At 38.5% G+C, this 18,175-nt stretch overlaps 1 protein-coding gene across 18 annotated transcripts in view; it reads right to left on the bottom strand.

Annotated features, from left to right (window-relative positions):
* The window catches only part of LOC110967859 (peripheral-type benzodiazepine receptor-associated protein 1), a 78,833-nt gene that overhangs the window by 41,209 nt on the left and 19,449 nt on the right, over nucleotides 1-18,175 (bottom strand). For 17 of the 18 annotated variants that reach the window (XM_051937085.1, XM_022217583.2, XM_022217588.2 and 14 more), the window contains 4 exons: nucleotides 7,911-8,018; nucleotides 5,763-5,891; nucleotides 2,353-2,529; nucleotides 1,428-1,610 (listed from right to left, as the gene is read on the bottom strand). In XM_051937085.1, coding sequence (XP_051793045.1) covers nucleotides 1,428-1,610; nucleotides 2,353-2,529; nucleotides 5,763-5,891; nucleotides 7,911-8,018 — 597 coding nt within the window. The remainder of the gene's footprint in view (nucleotides 1-1,427; nucleotides 1,611-2,352; nucleotides 2,530-5,762; nucleotides 5,892-7,910; nucleotides 8,019-18,175) is intronic. The other variant, XM_051937081.1, reaches the window with a different exon arrangement.

Below are 18,175 nucleotides of genomic sequence, written 5' to 3'. Positions count from 1 at the left end.
GAAAGTGGCAGTCCATCACAGACAAGGGTGGGATTTACCACAGGATTTACTGAAAAAATATTAAAATAACAACTACAATGAAACCTCAAAGAAAACCCTTTAGCTGCAAGTCATCTTGTAATACCAAGATGCTTCATGCAACATACTAATAATCTTTGAGAATAAGCCTTGAGCCAGTTCTTTCACGCTCCCGGTTCGTCATGACAGGTTTTCAGTGCTAAGCCTCAACTTTGAATCTTGCACAGCTTCAGTTCCATGCCAAGCAGACACATATGAAGATACCCAAAGAGAACTACAACGGACCACTGACACGAACAGAGACAACAATATTCACAAGATGACCTACCCCTTTCGTGTGATCTGTGGCAACGTCAAGGCTTCCCTTGGCCTGCTAGTTATCCAGAGCAGGGTGAGATAGAAAAGTCTTTAGTGCGGCTGGAGTCTTACCTACCACCCAAAACCCTCTCACCGCTGCCACAGCAACAGAGAGCGGATTACTGGACTGTACCATTCTGTTGTTAGAGGGGATTAGAGTTCACACAACATGGCCCCTTTCTGGGTGTGCGCGTGCCACTGAGAGTGCATGTATGCGTCCCACAAACGACAGATTACCACAATCGGCATTCTCATTTGAGCTTCACAGGCAGAGAATTTACTCCATTTCACACAGAGTGGATGATTTTACCTAAAATTCCAAAATATGCCCATCAAAGTGATAAAAACTGATATTTAGAAACAGAATCTATAGCTATAAAATAAACTGAAATGAAGGACAGCGGGAAAATAACACTTTACCCTATTAAAAAGCTGGTCACTGCTGTGGATGAATGAAATTTTACAAAAACAAATAAGACCCATACTACATTATGTAACCATTTTATGCATTTCTGAATTATGTGTCTCTCTCTATTTTTTGTGTCTGATAAATCTGAGTGTCCATTCTCTGCTGAAGAATTGTTTCTAAGAACTGAATAAAGAGATGATACGCATTAAATGTGGAGAAGATCAGAGTGTGTGACTTCGGTATCTTTGATCAGGCCCTAGTTCAAGACTGGGAATCATCTCATTATGGCTTCTGGCAGATTAGTATTGAGCCGACGACAAGCCATTATATAACGCTGCAAAACATCCATGCCAACATAAACATACACTAGGTTTGGGAAAAACTCAAAGCTCTTTATTTTATGTGGTTGAATTATGTATATTCCAAACTGTACTGAAGTAACAACACCATCCTGAGTGTAAGTACTCAGAATGTACCTGGTCTGTTCGGAATCACATACTTGACCACAAATAATGACTAAAATTATGGCTGAACTGAAGTCTGATTTACTGTGCAAAGATTCAGCTCACTTGCCTATATTAAAGCTGATTAAGGAGTCAGCGTAGAGTTTAACTGTGTTACTAAGTAAGGGGGATGACTTTACCTTATCTTCCCCCTCCTCCTTAGTAATTTCCCCAGACTTCTCTAGGCCACCGTGGTCAGGGCTTTGGTTGTGCTGCTGCCTGGATGATGTGACGGAGAGCTGTCTCTGGAGCCGTAGCACCTCCTTCTGAGACTCGATGAGAAGCTTCTCAAATTCCACTCTGCCAGATGGAAGAGAGGAGTCCTGCACAGACACGCATTAAAATTAGCCACGAGACAATGTTTTCAATTCCGCTCATTATTTTTCTGTCAGTGTTTCTTCAAAACATATTTAAACTGCATCCCCAGTACTAAATAGATTCACAGAATAAATGTGCAGTCTTATTGTTTGTGATCTTGATGTCACAGTTCAAACCACTATAGTACTGAACAGCTGTAAACATAAACATTAGATGTCCTAGTAAATGTAGTGAAGTTGTTTTTGGGTGACTGAAGTAAAAAAAAAAAGTCAGTTATTTGATCAAAAGATTAGATTTTCATTTTCTAGTTCACCTTAAATGTAACATGGGATTTAGCACAGGCACGCTCATTAGATCAATGCGCAGCTCACCCCTGAAAACCTTTATTATTAACTCAACAGATGTTCACATTCAGTAGAAGCAGCTCTTAAGTCCATCGTATTTAAAAACAGGCACATAGAAAGGCAGCCGATTCATGCACTGTCATCTATCTAGACATCATCAGTGACGCAGTCTTTGTAATACAGGCTTAGGAGGGAGGATGAGCAGTACCCATGTTGACCAGCAGAGAGCAACCTTGTGGCAATGTCAGCTCTGGCAGTGATGGCGAGTGGGGTTAGATGGAGGGTAAAAATTTGGAATAAGCCTTTCAGTTGAAAGTGAACTTAAAGCCAAATTAGTGATCCCAGTTCAATTTCCCAGTTGAGTGACCTTCCATAGGTTACTGTGGAGTTGTGTTATGAATACCTTAGTGGTGCCCAGCTGTGCCTCCAGCTCTCTGCACTCCTGCTGCAGGGCAGCAATCTCCTTGTCCTTATACAGCAGTGCATCAGCATGCTGGGCTAGATCCCGAGCTCGCTGACGGGCAAAAGCCCTCTTATATTGTTCCACTGATCCAGGTCTCATCAATGACGGGGAATTTACCTGCAGAGGAAATATGTATTAATCACAACAAAGCATTTCAGACAAGAGGTCTAGAATATACTCGTATTGAGAAAAGACACACAAGGATAAACAAGCTGTCCACATCATCCAGTCAACTGGTTGATACGCAAATTGTCCAAGGCCAGATTATCACTTCTATTATTGTCATGAGGGCATAAGTGCTATATCAACAGCCTTCCATTAATCTACTTGTGAACACTTCCATTTTTTTTCACAGCTTTGAACCCCATCAACCTAATAGATACTGCCAACTAATATAGTGTTTAGGCTATGTTTATTGATTATTTAATCAGCTCCAAACTAACTGATGCCAGCCATGTCAAATAAGTTTTTGAAGTGGCTTCATTTTTTCCAAACCCAGAGCTAAAAAGTTGAGCTAACTTTGCCAACAGCAGTTTTTATATCACATGACAAAAATGATAGATATCACATCACTTAATGATATCCAAACTACAGAAATATGGAATTAGAGGGATTGCATTAGATTGGGTCGCTAGTTATTTAAAAAATAGACAACAATATGTTGAGTTTGCAGGTTATCAATCCAAATTAGAAACAATTCAGTGTGGAGTTCCACAAGGCTCAGTATTAGGGCCCAAACTTTTTATTTTATATATTAATGACCTCTGTGAATTTTCAAAAGTGTTGCGCTTTGTCCTTTTTGCAGATGACACAAATTTTTTGTGTCTGGAAATAATTTAAAAACATTAATAAAAACGATTGAGACAGAAATGGTCCTGCTTCGGAAATGGTTTAATAAAAATAAATTATCATTAAATTTAAGCAAAACAAAGTTTATGTTGTTTTCAAATCAAAAAAGTCCAGAAATTGTAAACTTGAATTTAAATGGACAGTGTATAGAAAGAGTGTCTGAATTTAAGTTTTTAGGAGTATTCATCGACGAAAAATTGAAATGGAAGTCGCATATTGGACATGTAAAGAAGAAAATATGTAGAAATATAGGTGTGATGAGTAAAGTTAAGTATTTGTTAAATTATAATGCATTGAGAATATTATACTGTTCTTTAATTTTACCGTATTTGGTATACTGTTTGGAGGTTTGGGGTAATTCATATCCTACTCATCTGTTACCCTTAGTTATTTTACAAAAGAGGGCTCTTAGAATAATTAATAAAGCCGCTTCAAAAGAGCATACAACAAAACTGTTCCTGAAGTCAGGACTATTAAAATTGAAGGATTTAATTGTTTTACAAACATTAATAGTCATGCATAAAGCAAAAAAAGGCTTGCTACCTTGTGGTTTGCAAACACTTTTTACTTTGAATAGTGAAAAAAGTAGAAGAAATCTTGACTTTAAATATAATTCTGCAAGAACGACTCTTAAAGGAATGTGTGTATCTGTCGCGGGTGTGGAAAAATGGAATTCCTTGGAAAAAGAAGTGAAGCAATGTTCAAACATTTTGCACTTTAAATGTAAGTTTAAAGAAAAAATATTTAACATTTACGCAAAGGAGCAATAACAATGATGTGATTGATCTGTAGATTGATTGTGGCCATCTGATGTTTTTTGTTGTGGTTGTTTTCTGTTTGAGTTTGGAAAAAAGACTGGGGTAGGAGTTAAAAAGACTTATTCTTCATCCTACTCCTGTTCTTGTACATGGGATGTGCGTATTTTGTGCTTTATAAATTGTATCCATTTGTTTTTGTTTTTTTTTACGCATTACCATGGAAAAGAATAAATGAAATGAAATGAAATGAAATAGACTATTTTGTTTGCGTTATATTCCTCAATAGTTCTGGTGCTGGAATCAGCAGTTGATAAAATTATATTTTCAGAAATTCTATGAATATGGACAGTTGCACACTGGTCTGCTCAGTCTTTTCTTATTATTTCAGTATAAAATGACAAGATTAAAATAATGTAACATGCTGCAAATGGTAGATTTTTAAGTTTACTTGTAATTCATTAACACTAATAAGACTCTTTCTTTCATCCTGTGACTAAGTGATTGGTAGAAGAGTAGATATGATTTCAGTCAACTCAGATTTGCTTTGGTTGACTAAAGCCCCCTTAAAAAAAACTTGAGCCAAGCACTAACAAAATGTCATTGTAGTTTGTAGGAGTAGCTGCTGTGGACTTTCAGTATTTGCAGTGGAAAGCCGAGCTGTTTCTCACTGATTTACCAGCACCATCAGGACAAGAACAGTAGCTACAGTCCACCATCAGTTACTATCCAGGTGCACACAGAACACACAGCAGCCAGTGACTGTGGCAGCAAGGAAACTATTGTATTGGACTATTGTAGCTTTTCTGAGAAGACTTCCTGGTATAATTGTGTTGGATTATATTATATTATTGTGCTGACGTCATTTGACAGGAGACTACACAATCATCAACACAATTAATAACAACTCCTAAATTGTAAATTGTGGAAATGCCTGGAAAAACATCTGTATGCTACCAATAAAACAATGCCCCAAAATAGTGCCTAAGCATCTAAAGCTACTACAGCGTATCAGAAAGTAGGTACTGGGCAATCAAGCATATATTTTGTTGAAGCTGTATATTTTAGTGTTTTGTATGCCACTGGTGAAGTAAAGAAAGAAAAACACAGTATGAAACTGCTTGTCTCCTCAGCATTTTCTTTCCCTAGTTCTCCCTCAAATTGCTGCATACACACAGATTCAACCAACTTAATTCCTTATTCTGGTAAAAAGAAAAAAGTTATCTACAACTATATATCAGTACAGATGTTATCTAACTATTGAGCTATGTTGCAAAACAGTACACATGTACAGTAAAAGAAAAAAGTTCATATGAAGGGGTTTTAAAAATCTGCATTCAAGAATTTTCTTTATAAAAGATGGAATATATTGAAACTAAGAAAGATTTCATCCTCAACAGAGTATGATTTATACAATCAGTGCTCTTTTTTGCTCTTTAATAAAAGAATATATTGCATCCTAGGGGACTTCCTGGAATGAAAACTGAATTCTTTTAGCTATTGCAACGATGCATTAAATTATTCATTAGGTAGCTGATATTTTACAACAAGGCTCCTATTCATCACACGCTTGACTATTCTATTCCTAACTCATTACCAGATATGATGACGATGTGATGATTTAGACTGTGGTGTTTGATTATGAATCACTTATAGCATTTGGCTTGCAGTGTGGCTCGCTAACACACTGCTCGGCAACACAGTTTGCTGTGAGAATCTTTGAAGTATGCTATTTGTGGAGTTTACCACTTTGAGGTTGGCCTCCTGCAGCTTCCGAGCCCTCTCCTCCAGCCTCTTAGCGAGAACAGCCAGCTCTGTGTTCTTTCTCCTCAGCCGTCTGACCTTCTCCTCCGTCTCTGGGGCACTGCTCTTCCGCTAAGCACACGGGAAACAAATATCATCATCAGACAGGGCCTGCAGCAAATGCTAACACAGCAATGCCGAACAAGAAAGTCATACAGGCAATTATTCAGGGGAGCATATTGATAGTTTGAATGAGGGCTCGGTAGCTGGCTTGCTAGTTTGAAATCATCCGCCTGTGCAACCTGTTGACTTTCAGACTAGGGAGGTCACAAGACCAAATTTTCACGGTGCAGAATAGAAATCACACATTTGCTACTGCCTCCAGAGTTGGTCACATTGAAGCATATTTTACACCGTGTCCCAAAAGGTCGTTCTCCCCAGTGGACAACATGTTTGATTGTTTATCACCAAAATGGGTCACACAAATATAAATTTCTTCCTTGACCAAAGTACATTATACTCACAACCACATTTTGGAAGCACTGTTGCCATGGCCAAGAGGAAGGGTGAGAAAACTACTGTTTCAGAGTCTGAGATTTGTGCACAGGCCATTTCTCTTTGAAATGCAGGAAAAACTGGCTAGCAGGTAGCTCTGTCTCTTGGCAGAAGTATCCGCTGGGTGCAGAAGTGGTGACAAAACTACAACAAAGGAGGATCCTTCAAAGACTTGCCATGCTCAGGATGTTCATCTGACCTAACTGCACGAGCCCAGGATCTGATGAGAAAGTCCAACGGTAAAAGACACGAGTCATGCCGGTGACTCAGTCAGAGGCTGAAAAATCTTGGGAACGATATTTCTAAGAGCTCCGTGCATTGTTATTTAACAGAAACATTGGGGATGAAATTTTACAAGAGGCAACATACCCCGCAACTCAACAAGCTGCATAAGGAGAAGAGACTGGCTTTCACGACGAAGTACATAACTCTGATGCCAAAAGACTGGGAGAACTGGGTTTTCTTTGATGAATGCCCTCTCTACTTATTTCTGACAATCAATAGCCAAAACAGCCATATCTATACAGACGATGGTGAAAAAGTACCATCTTCTAAACAAGTGCCCATAGTCCGCTTTAGGTCTCTCAGAACTGCGCAATGTGACTCCAGTAACCACTATTAATGAATAATATTATACCAACAATATTCTAGAAAAGGTACTACTTCCAGTTTTGGTCAGAAGGAAAAAATAAATCGGGCCTGTGACTGAACAGACGTTCAGAATTGGTATTTATGGAAGATGGTGCCCCTGCTCACACTGTCCGGATGACTCTGTAATGGTGTTCTGAGAATCTACCTGGCTTTCTGCCTAAGGAGAAATGGTTACCAAACTCCCCTGACCTCAGCCCAATTGAGAACTGAGTCCACCACCAACCACCATGAAACTATGGAAGTGGGGGAACCATGCATACTCAAGAACCTCAAATATTTCATGCCTGAAAGACTGAAAGCTGTGATCAAAGTGAAAGGGGGAAATACTGGTTACTGAATAAATTGACTGTATTGTATATTCTGTATTTGAGCTTTGTTTTTCTAGGGAGAAAGAACTTTTGGGACACGGTGTATACCTTTGATTAGAGCTGTCTGAATTTCACACCACCATCACAATGGCTAAAATATTTTAGTGTCTATAGAACATTTGAAAAAATACATTATCAGTCAAGTTTATCTTTAAGTTTGTTATGTCTTTTGTCTCTTTTTTTGGCAAATGAATTACACTCAAATACAACCACAGAGAGGTGACAAGAGAGTCTGTAACCATAACTGTTCTGTATGTTGTTCCTGTGTTGGAGCTTCAACCAGATAGTTACTGGTGCTGGTTTATTTACATTATCATATGGGTATTACTAGCATGATATTCATGTTTAATATTGTTAAATATACCAATTATGTCAATATCGGTATATTGCGACACCCCTAATTCAAACAATACATGGGGAAAGGCAGAAAATATTCATCATTTTCTAAACTGAATAAATGAATGTGAAAACTGAAACAGAGGGTGTTGCATCTCTCTGTTCGATGTGTCTGTGCACCTGGCCTACTTTCTACAAAGCCTTCAGTCAAGACTACACATTCTGTTATTTTTAGTCTTACCAGCAGGCCATTCTCCTCCCTCAGTGTGGTGCAAGTCTTCTCCAATTCATCGAGGGCTCGCAAGAGTTCAGAGTTCTGACGCACCAGGAAACCACACTCAGTACCATTCTGACAAACAAGTACAATAAAAACAGATGCAGAGTTTACCAACTACTGTCTTATTTTCTTTTCATCAATGTAACAACTCTGTATTTCTTTATAAGTAAAAACAAAGAGAGGTTCATTTTAACATCCACAAAATTGGTTAAATCATGTTTCATCTCTAAGTAGCAGCAAACCTTTGTCTGCTGTCAGCGTTTATAGAGCATTATCTAATGCTGGTTGACAAATGACAGCCCATTGAATAGGCTTTTCATTAGACCAACTCACTCAGTCTACAACTGACACTTAATACCTATTATAACACAGCAACTCAGCAGAAAGGAAAGAGAGCTCAGCTCTCACATTGCATTATGGATAAACAGACAAAGAGGAGGCAAGAGCAAAATGACAAGATGTGATCATATAAAATGATACAGAAAGTATTCAGGCATGTAAAATTTTTACTTATCTTTTTATGTTGGATATCTAGTTCCAGATTTTTCTATTAATCTACAAGACCTGATGACATGCTCTTACAACTGATTTTCTTCTCCCTTTTAGATATTGTGTCAATTGCACAAGAACACCAATTAACTGTGAAGTTATTAAAGAGATTTCAAATTAAAGCTATCCCTCTCAAGAACATTGAATTAGTTGCTTCAGTGCTGTTTTGGATCAGAGTTGTGAGAACAGATGAAACTTTATGTCACTTCAGTTTCACTTCACTGATGCATTAATGATGACCACATGGTTAAAATGTGTTAATGAGGTAATCAAATCTAGTAAATTAAAGAAATGGCTTCAGGTGTGTGTAGCACAAGCTGCACTTTAAAGCAATAAACTGTGATGACATCTATTTGATTAGGAATAAAGGACAGTTTCCCAAACAAACGTTCCAAACCTGAAGTATATTTCATGATTGCAGTCTATTGTCATGCTCTTTCTAAATACACATCATATAGTGTGAACAGCACGTGGTGCTACACAAATTAACCTGGTATCTTCTGAGCGCTACACTGAACAAAGCAGCAGTGCATGTGGCAGACAGTCAATGTGGTGATCAAGCCTGTCATGGGTTTTTAGCAGCCACGTGGAAGAAGCCTTGAAGTGGTGGCAACCTCAAATTGACCATTCTTTAAAATGGGCTGCGTCACTCAGCTTAGAGATGCTTGGCTCAGTTAGAGATGGTCTAAATTAGCTTTAGAAAGAAGGGTTGAGAATACACCTGCCACACACAAATTTGATGTCTGCAGTGTGAGCAGAAAAGCTGTAAGGGAAGGGATTGTTGTCCCCAGAGTAAAACATATTCATAGTCACCTAGGCTGACTTTGGCATCTTACATATGATGAAAAAGCAGTTACTATTTGAAGCATTACTGCTGGATGATACCTGAGGCAGGTCTGACTAGTGTGAAACAGCCTACCTGTCACTGCCCACAGGTACTACAATCTCCAGACAAAAGAAGGTTCAGCTGTCGTAGACCACATATCTCAGTAGGAAGCACACAGATGGCTCCACATGTGGAAGACTCGAGAAGCTGTTCAGATGTGCACCATTATGTCTACGCAACACTCTTGGGATCTCATTACTAACCTAAAATAGCCCTCTGTCACACTGACAGTTTTGTAGTGAATAAAGACTGGCACTAGATAAAACATCCCCACGGCATGGTGCAATAGTAAAGTCATGTGACCATCATTTTCACTGTGTTGTCCTGGTAACTGCAGATGATGGGTGATCTGGCGGCTCCCTGGAGGGTTTTTAATTCTACTGTACCTGTTATTGAAGTCAACACTAATGACCAGCTGTTTACTAAAGTGGCAGCTGAGGCTCCCGTGTGCTCATTCTTCAGGATTATCATGGTGGTAACACTAGATATCCTGTCTGATTATCTAGTCAATGGGTTACAAACTAGTGCCAGAAAGACCATATGTTTTCAGGGTGAGACCATGCAGACCAGCAGACGCCATATGTTGACTGAAATTTATACGATCAGTTGAGGAAAATAATTTCCCAAAAAGATGGCTTACGTGTGGCATAATTTTAACAATTGAGGGATTAGCTATGAACACAAAATCATTGCAAATAACTGGAGTTTCCCAAAATAAGTGCATGATTTAGAAAATGTCCAATACCATCTAAATTAGTTGTTAAAAGCTTACAGTCACAGCAATGATCTGATCACTATCCATCACTGCAAGCAAAAAAAGATGCATTGTGGATGACATTTATAATCAATACAGGTACTGAGTCAGCAGGTATATTCTCCTTAAATGCTCTCCTTGGGCACAGCCTGGCATGAGCTTAGATAGTGTAAAAAAAACTGTCATCTCATTGTTTGCAATAAGCTTGAGTATGCTTCAGATGCTGAAGCTGTTACACAACATCACATGAAGTTATATCTGCAAGATTTTTGTGAAAGCAAACTCTGTTTTTAATATTGTTTATGGATGACATTTTTTTGCAGCAGCTATTCAATATATTGACATTCAGTATTTTTTTCTTTATACATTAGCTTTTATTTTTAACCTGTCATTTCATTGCTGGACTCACAAGAAGTAGTCACAAGATAACAACTCTAAAAGTAATCCAGCACACTTTTATCTCACTGATATCTAACTTACCACTTACTCTTCATTCACTTTATACAGTGTCAGAGCTCTATGAAGTGACTTTAAAAACAAATCATCTTACTGCTACTGGCAATGACAAACAAGGCACCAGTCATTTTGCACAGAGATGAGCTTTTATAGGTTTATTCAACAACCAAAGAATGACATCGATATTTTCCTTTCTTTTTTACAGAGCCAGAAGTAAGGGAGATACACAATATGAAGTAAAGGCAATTAGAATTACTGATGTGCAGCTGTATGACTCTGACAGCCAGTTAAATAGTAGTTTATATCTACATTTGTCCACATCTGGTATTTGCATTTTTGGAAATAAAATGTCATCACTTCATTATTCTATCCTATTATACGAATGTTGTCAAAATTAGCACATGATTTTTTAAACTATGGACGGAAACGTGTTTGGTGAGGTCCCAGTGACCTTTGACCACCAAATTCTAGTCACTTCATCCTTGAGCTGAAGCAAACATTGGCACCAGATTTGACTAAATTCCCTCCAAGCATTAGAGACATAACGCGCTAAGCCCAACCCTTACGAGAATGGGACAGACATACAATCCAAATACAAGAATGGGACAGATATACAATCCAAAAATATAATGCGTCTGGCCTGGGCTGTCACAGAGACGGCATCATAAAGATCATAGTTTATGTTTAAGTGCCTTTGATTCTCTTCTTTAGATGATATATTTGTGCACATGAAGAAACTACACACCAAAGTGCATTGCTTGCCAAAAAAAAAAAATCTATGCAGCACTTCATTATCACACTATTTGCTTTGCTGATGATGCGTGAATTTTTCAGGGACACAGAAACACTGCTTATTCAACTGTCGAGGTCTGATTTCTCGCTTATGCTGTGAAAAAAAGTGATTTAGGAAAACACACTGATTCAAATTTGATCTTGTTGTGCTTTCTGTGGAAGGGCATGTGCTAAAAAGCATGGAAAAGGCTCTGTAACTAATAACTCCAAAAAAATGATATTAAAGTAACATTAAAGGCCCTAGGGGAGGCTTAACCATAGTACTATAGAACCAAATCGTAAAGAAACCAGCTCACAAGGGACACAAAAAAGCATCTGTATCCAGAAAAATGATGACTGCCCACATTATATTGAATTTGCTTAGAGCTGAGACAGCTGTGCTTTAAGTAGCCATGACCAAAAAGTATGATATAGCAGAGTGGTCGCTGCAGCACAAGAACTGTACAGTTTACAGTTTAGCCTAAAGAAACATCTTCATCTGTAATTTTCTTACATGCTTCTGTACAATCCCTGTTAGAAAAAAATCAAGTTTACATCATCTCAACTTTAGCTTCAGTTTCTAAGCAAAACAATGAGTCGTTATCTGTTCAATAAAGACGGAAATTTAAAAAAAAACTACTGAAACGAACCTCCAAAATGCAGAAATTGCAAGGCTACACAGATGAAACATCTACTTTATTTTAAAATCATGTGTCAAGACAATAAACTGAGTACTTACTATGATTTTCTTTGTCCATGTAAAACATTTTGACTACTGTCAATGTGCTTTGTTAATAAAGCTGCTACTTACCTTCAAAACTGAATCCATAATGTATTTAAATAATGGCTCTTTCTCACTGCACAACCTAATAATGCAACGGACTACAATGTCAGTGACATTGAGGAATAAAACAAGCTTATGTCACTGATGTAACATTGAGAAGCTATAATTACCATAAACTGCTGCAACCCTAGTTAGTTTTTCAGATTTAAGCTCAGGGGATGCAATTGGAAAAAACATAACACCATTCTTTGTGGCCTGTAAAAAGCCGGGTTACAAGGAATGCTCTGCACTATACACAAAAAACATTCTTCGAAGCCTTGAAGAGTTAGCATCAGCTCCCAGATGAACCTTTGTGTCCTTGAAAGTTATTTTACCATAAGCTAGAGGAGTCAGCCAGGCCCAACGTCCCAGTCTTCCTCTCAGGACAGTGATGCTAAAGCCCAATCAATCACCTCAGAGGAAGGCCAGCCAGAGTGAACTCAGCCTCTGCCTGCCTTCATTCTGATTCTAATGATCTTGGAGAGCATCCATGTTGTGTAATTGTTCCCTGGAAATCATACTGAAATACACCGGAGGCTTTTCTTTAGACATGAGGTAATGCTGGCTTTTTGCAAACTACAAACCACCCAGCTCTTCCTTCCCTCGCTGCCACAGAAAAGAACTGCAGATGGTGAAGTCTGCTCAAGGCCAGTGTGCGTATTAGCATTCAGGCAGTTCTCCTCGCTCACAGCAGTGCTGTTTTCACATGGGCCTGGCTCGGTAAAGCAAGGCAGATGCAACTTAGTAGCAGGAGGGCAGGGGTCTGTACACAAACGTCTGTCAGGAGAGCTGGAGCCCCGGGCAGGGCAGACAGGCCTAATGGAGCCATGTCTTTGTGCTCTGTTTGAATCTGTCTGCAATAATTCTAAATACAGGCAGATAACTAAAGGGGGTCCTGATTATAAAACATATTTGAACTATACAAAGTTCACTGGCACTACTACAGCTTTCATACTGATACTTAGCCTACAAGGGGTATAGTATACCACTATGTATCCTAAATGTGAACTTTAACATTCTGAATCTATAATTGTGTTTTCATTGTGTAAAAGCTGTCGATATGAAAAGGCTCAATAAATGGTATAATAACATTATTATATTTTCATTCATAATTTATTTGGGTAGTATTTATCAAATCTCCATTATACAATTCCTAAAATGAACTGCACAGTTACAGTCAAAATCCCCCACTGCTGACACAGCCCTATTAAACCAACTCTGCTGTGTGAGCTCTCAGCAGACAACAGTTGATGAAAGCATGATGGGTGAAAGTTTCACCTTTAGCGATTGCTGTCATGTGAGATCTATTAAACTGTGAAAAAAAGCCTCTTTCATCAACACGTTTCTCTTGGTGGACATTCCAAGTCAGTCACTCCAGGGTGATCATTTTCAGACTATGGAAAGACTGACATTTATGATGAACACTTATTTATCAGAACCACTGGGTTACTGTTAATTGAATTACAGCCACTTTTACACAATGGGGTCAAAATCAGAATCTATACCTAAATTATAGAGCAACTTCAGAGACCACTCAGAAATAATAGTAACAATAATAATTATTTATATAGCACTCTTAAGACTAACATTCACAAAGTGCTTTGACAGTCAAAACATGCAACACATACAATCAAGCAAGATACAGGAGACAAGTCAGAGCAGTCAATTAAAATTAATGGTAAAAAGGATAATAAATTAAATGAATAATTAGCTAGATAAACACCCATATCAAACAAAGGAACTGGACTTTCTATATCATATTGATTCACCTCTATGAAAAAATTCCTCTTCACACAAACACGTGTTTTAATCCTAAAATGCTCTGACGGCTGCCAAAACTGAAGAATGAAAGTGCACTGGTACAGAAACACTGATATAAATGTTGAGCTTTTTAATACTGCAGTGGATCCAGACATGTGCAAGCCAAAGGCTACTACCTAAAGCAGATAATCTGAACCCTGCTATGGACCATGAAAGTGACTCTACCCAACTATACCCAAGGAAGGACAAACTCCGTCATCACGCAACTGTCACAGTCTGGCAACACAGCAGGTGCTTCCAGCAGCAACATATGCTACTGACCTTGCAATCTGAAGCAACTTTAACAAAGCCATTTGTCACTAAACAAAGTTTTACAGATGGGCTGAATGATCACGTTTTAAATTAGTTTTCTAGTTTCTCTCCCTTTCATACGCTCTCACTCAAACTCACACATCTACCATGCAGTGCAATTTGTTGTTCACTTTCTTGCCGCCCAAAGACATTGCAACATGGATCATACCTCCAACTCTGTAATTAGCAAGCCAGTTTGCCTCCTGAGTCATAGCTGCCCTAAAGTAAAATTTAAAAGAAACTTCACAAGTGGCTTGTTATAAATCATCCACTCACATTACTTTTATTACTAACAAGAAGCTGACACTGGCAGGACTGTGCTCTGTAAAGAGAGCAGACTAAATTGTCTTCTGATTATCTGGGTCAGTTGCTGTTTCATGTGCCTCTAAGGGCCCCAATTAAAATGGCTAGCAAGTTTTCTAAAATGCAACCCTTTCTTGAGGATTTTGCTGCAATTTTTAAAGTAGAGAAGCAACACAAAATACTGCAGACACCAGTCTATTATGATAAATCTTGGTATTAAATTTGCCACTCTGTGTGTGTGACAAGTGTTATTAGCAAGTTATGAAACAGTTCATGTGAAGACTATAAATATGTGAGACTAAAGGGTAAATTCAGACCTGGTGGGATACAGACAAATTTATTGACAATTTTTTTTTTTACTATTTTCACATTTTTCTGATTAGCCTTGCTCCGCCACTGTTCCTTTTGTCTTTTCATCCATAACTATATAATAGATATGAAGTGAGTTTTTGTTTTCTGTTTCGTGAAATTATTTAACACTACAGGTTAGACATATATATTTAGGTCTTAAATATACTAATATAGGGCATATTAGCAATGAATGCACAACCATTATAAAAGACTATGTGGACAATAGAAGAGTAGATGGTAATTTTTGTCACAATTTTGACATAATAGGGTACTATAATGACCTAAGCAACAAAAACTGGAACAGACCATTAAATATTAAGAGATTTATTCTTCACATATTCATAAGGTTGCACAACCAGATTGTTCTTTTGTCTGCGATCCATGGCGACCTTTTGTAAGCCGTATGGAAATGTCTGGTTTCACAGAAACACCAGCATCAGCATTTTTTGCTGACAGCTAGAAATCCCCCACTATAAACCTCTAAGGAGTCTACAAGACAAAGACACAGACAGGCACACAGGCGCACATGCTTTGCCACTGTTAATTCTTTGTTAGACATGATAACTGAAGTAGTAGAATAAAAGCTCCAATCCGTGACTAATGTACCACATCATATTATATACTGTATATATTAGGCCTGGGCAAGAAACCTTAAGAAATGATCACAATAAAATGCAATCAAATTAATAATTATTGACAACTTTTAATAAAAATGAGAAACAAAAAGGCTTAATTTGAATTTAACTTTGTATCACTTTGAATTTAAGCATTTGTCAACCATTGAATAACCCTAACACAACAATGAAAAATAAACACAAATACAGACAGTGGAATGATCTCACATTAAACGCCCACAAAAGATGCACTGTGTGAAGCACTGCGGTTCAAGTTCTGAGTGTCTGGCCTGGACTTGGTATTACTGGACAAGACATCCCCACCAGCCTTCACATACACCCCAACATAAAGCGCGTCATCCCTCGGACGAAGCCACTGGAAGCGTGTTGCTTAGGTGAAGGTGGTCAGGGACGAATGGCTGTGGGTGTTATTAGACAGTGAGGCATGTCTCACGGGAACAAAAAGTAGTTCCCACTGGCCGTACCCCTCAACAAGGGAGGTCTGCCGGAGTGCGCGAGGATGACAAGATGCCAAGGAAGCTGATGAAGCTGCAGCAGAGCAATGGAGCATGTAGAGCCTCCATTATCAATCTAGGATATGCTGTTTATGAGCCAGAAAAGTCGCAATGTGCTTTCATGGTGGTTTTCATTTGATGCTTTGATTGATGGTGAATGATAATTTAAGTACAACCATCGAACAGTATGTCAAACAATTTTCGTATTGCTACTGACGAACTGTTATGTCTATCGGCAGGACATATCGCTGTCATTTTATCACCCAGGAATAATCTGTACTGTAACCATGCAACCACTGGGTCTACTGCTGAAGCAGTACATTAATACTTTGGTAAATACAGATTTTAAGAAAAATTAGAAAGACAATTTTTAAGACTGGTTTATGTGGTTGCCACTGTTCTCCTGCCATTCCCACCAAAACAACACAGAGCTCACGGTTGGCTCAGACTAGATGGAAAAAAACACAACACAAAACAGCAACTGAATACACAAGCTGTACATATGCTATTGTAATTAATATTTGCTGTCTGCACAAACACAGTACTAACACAGTACTGTAGCATTAAAGGAAATTGTTGCATTATGGTTATTACTGCTAAAATTTAATGTCTCTGTACTACCTCCATTGGCAACTTTTCTTCCCACAAATATTCGAGAATTAAGGGAGAAATTCAGCTTTTCAGACAGAATAGCTTTGAGAGATTCTGCAGGCTGGTAATGGCTATTCTACATTTTTACTTTAAGAAACTGCAGATTCATTTTACACTGTGCAACATGCATGTACATGCTGCTGGGTTTCATTCACTGGCATCAAGGCAGTCTGCTGAATCTGAAAATGTGCCTTAATAATCCTGGCTTTGTGTGCTCCCAGCAATATTGGAAGTGGAAAAGCCTCCGACCACAGATCCCACACTACAATAAGACACGATCGGAGAAATGACTCCTGAACACAGTTTTAATTACCAGCAGAGGCGAGAAACAGAAAAAACAATTACAACTTGTAAAGACTGGAGATAGCAGCCCTTTCACTCAAGTGGATACTAATGGACCTAACAATATCATCGAAGCGCAGCAGCTTAGAGTCAAATCAATGACTCCCTGTATCCCATCGTATCAGTGATTTTCTAATGAAGTTTCATGAATTCCTCATGACATGCATGGTATTTCCTACACACACTATGTGCGTATCTCTCTTACAAATTACACCTCCTATGGTTTAACACAGCACTGCTTTTCTATCGATACATTTAAATGTGGAGAGAAGATTCAGATTTTATATGCTATTTTTAAACACTCGATACTATGATCAAGTTACCAATATATAATTCATAAAACAAAATGATAACCGCAACTATTCAAGGTCAATTGAAATCAGCAGCGCTGCAAAACTTTGCTACAGTAAAGGAAAACAAACGGTGTTCAACAAAGCAGAGAATTCTCTCTTTAAAAAAGATATGAAAAGAATCCCAAAGCTGATTGTGGCCTGAGGTGTTTCATTTACTGCAGCTCCCTCCCTATACTCATATACAAGTCAGGAAGAAGGCCACTTAAGTGTCCTCTCAAATCCCCTCCTGTATTTATCACGACTCATCTCCTGAGGGTACCTGACAGTGACAGATTAGGAGGTCTCTCGTACAGCGAGAACAAAGAGCAAACACAAGGCGCCCCTACACTCCCCCCAGGCGTCCAGCAATCTACTTCCACCACCCTTCACACAACAGTCCTTTGGGTGAGATTGTGCAAAAAAAAATGCATCGTCTGAAGATTCTAGTTATTGCCTCTTCTCTCTCGTAACTTAAGGACATAAGATGTGCATATGCTTGGCAAAACCCCTTTACATGGTACAAGCTGTCTAGTTTACATCTAGGGATTAGACTGGAAATCATGCTGCAAGCACATGTTGAGAGGGATGGATGAATTCATGCCAGTAGTGATTTCAAGCTTGATGCAAGAAGAAATCAACATGGAAGTAATTGTTACAATGCGTTGACATTCGTAGGTCATTATGGTATATTACATTCTTGTCTGTATTCTAACTGGGAGCTGTCTCTGTTACGGTTTCTGTGAGGCTCAGGCACAGGAAAGAGATGGAGA

This window comes from Acanthochromis polyacanthus, chromosome 17, assembly GCF_021347895.1.
Source record: "Acanthochromis polyacanthus isolate Apoly-LR-REF ecotype Palm Island chromosome 17, KAUST_Apoly_ChrSc, whole genome shotgun sequence".
Classification (NCBI taxonomy): Eukaryota; Metazoa; Chordata; class Actinopteri; family Pomacentridae; genus Acanthochromis; species Acanthochromis polyacanthus.
This window is presented reverse-complemented; position numbering and strand designations above follow the sequence as displayed.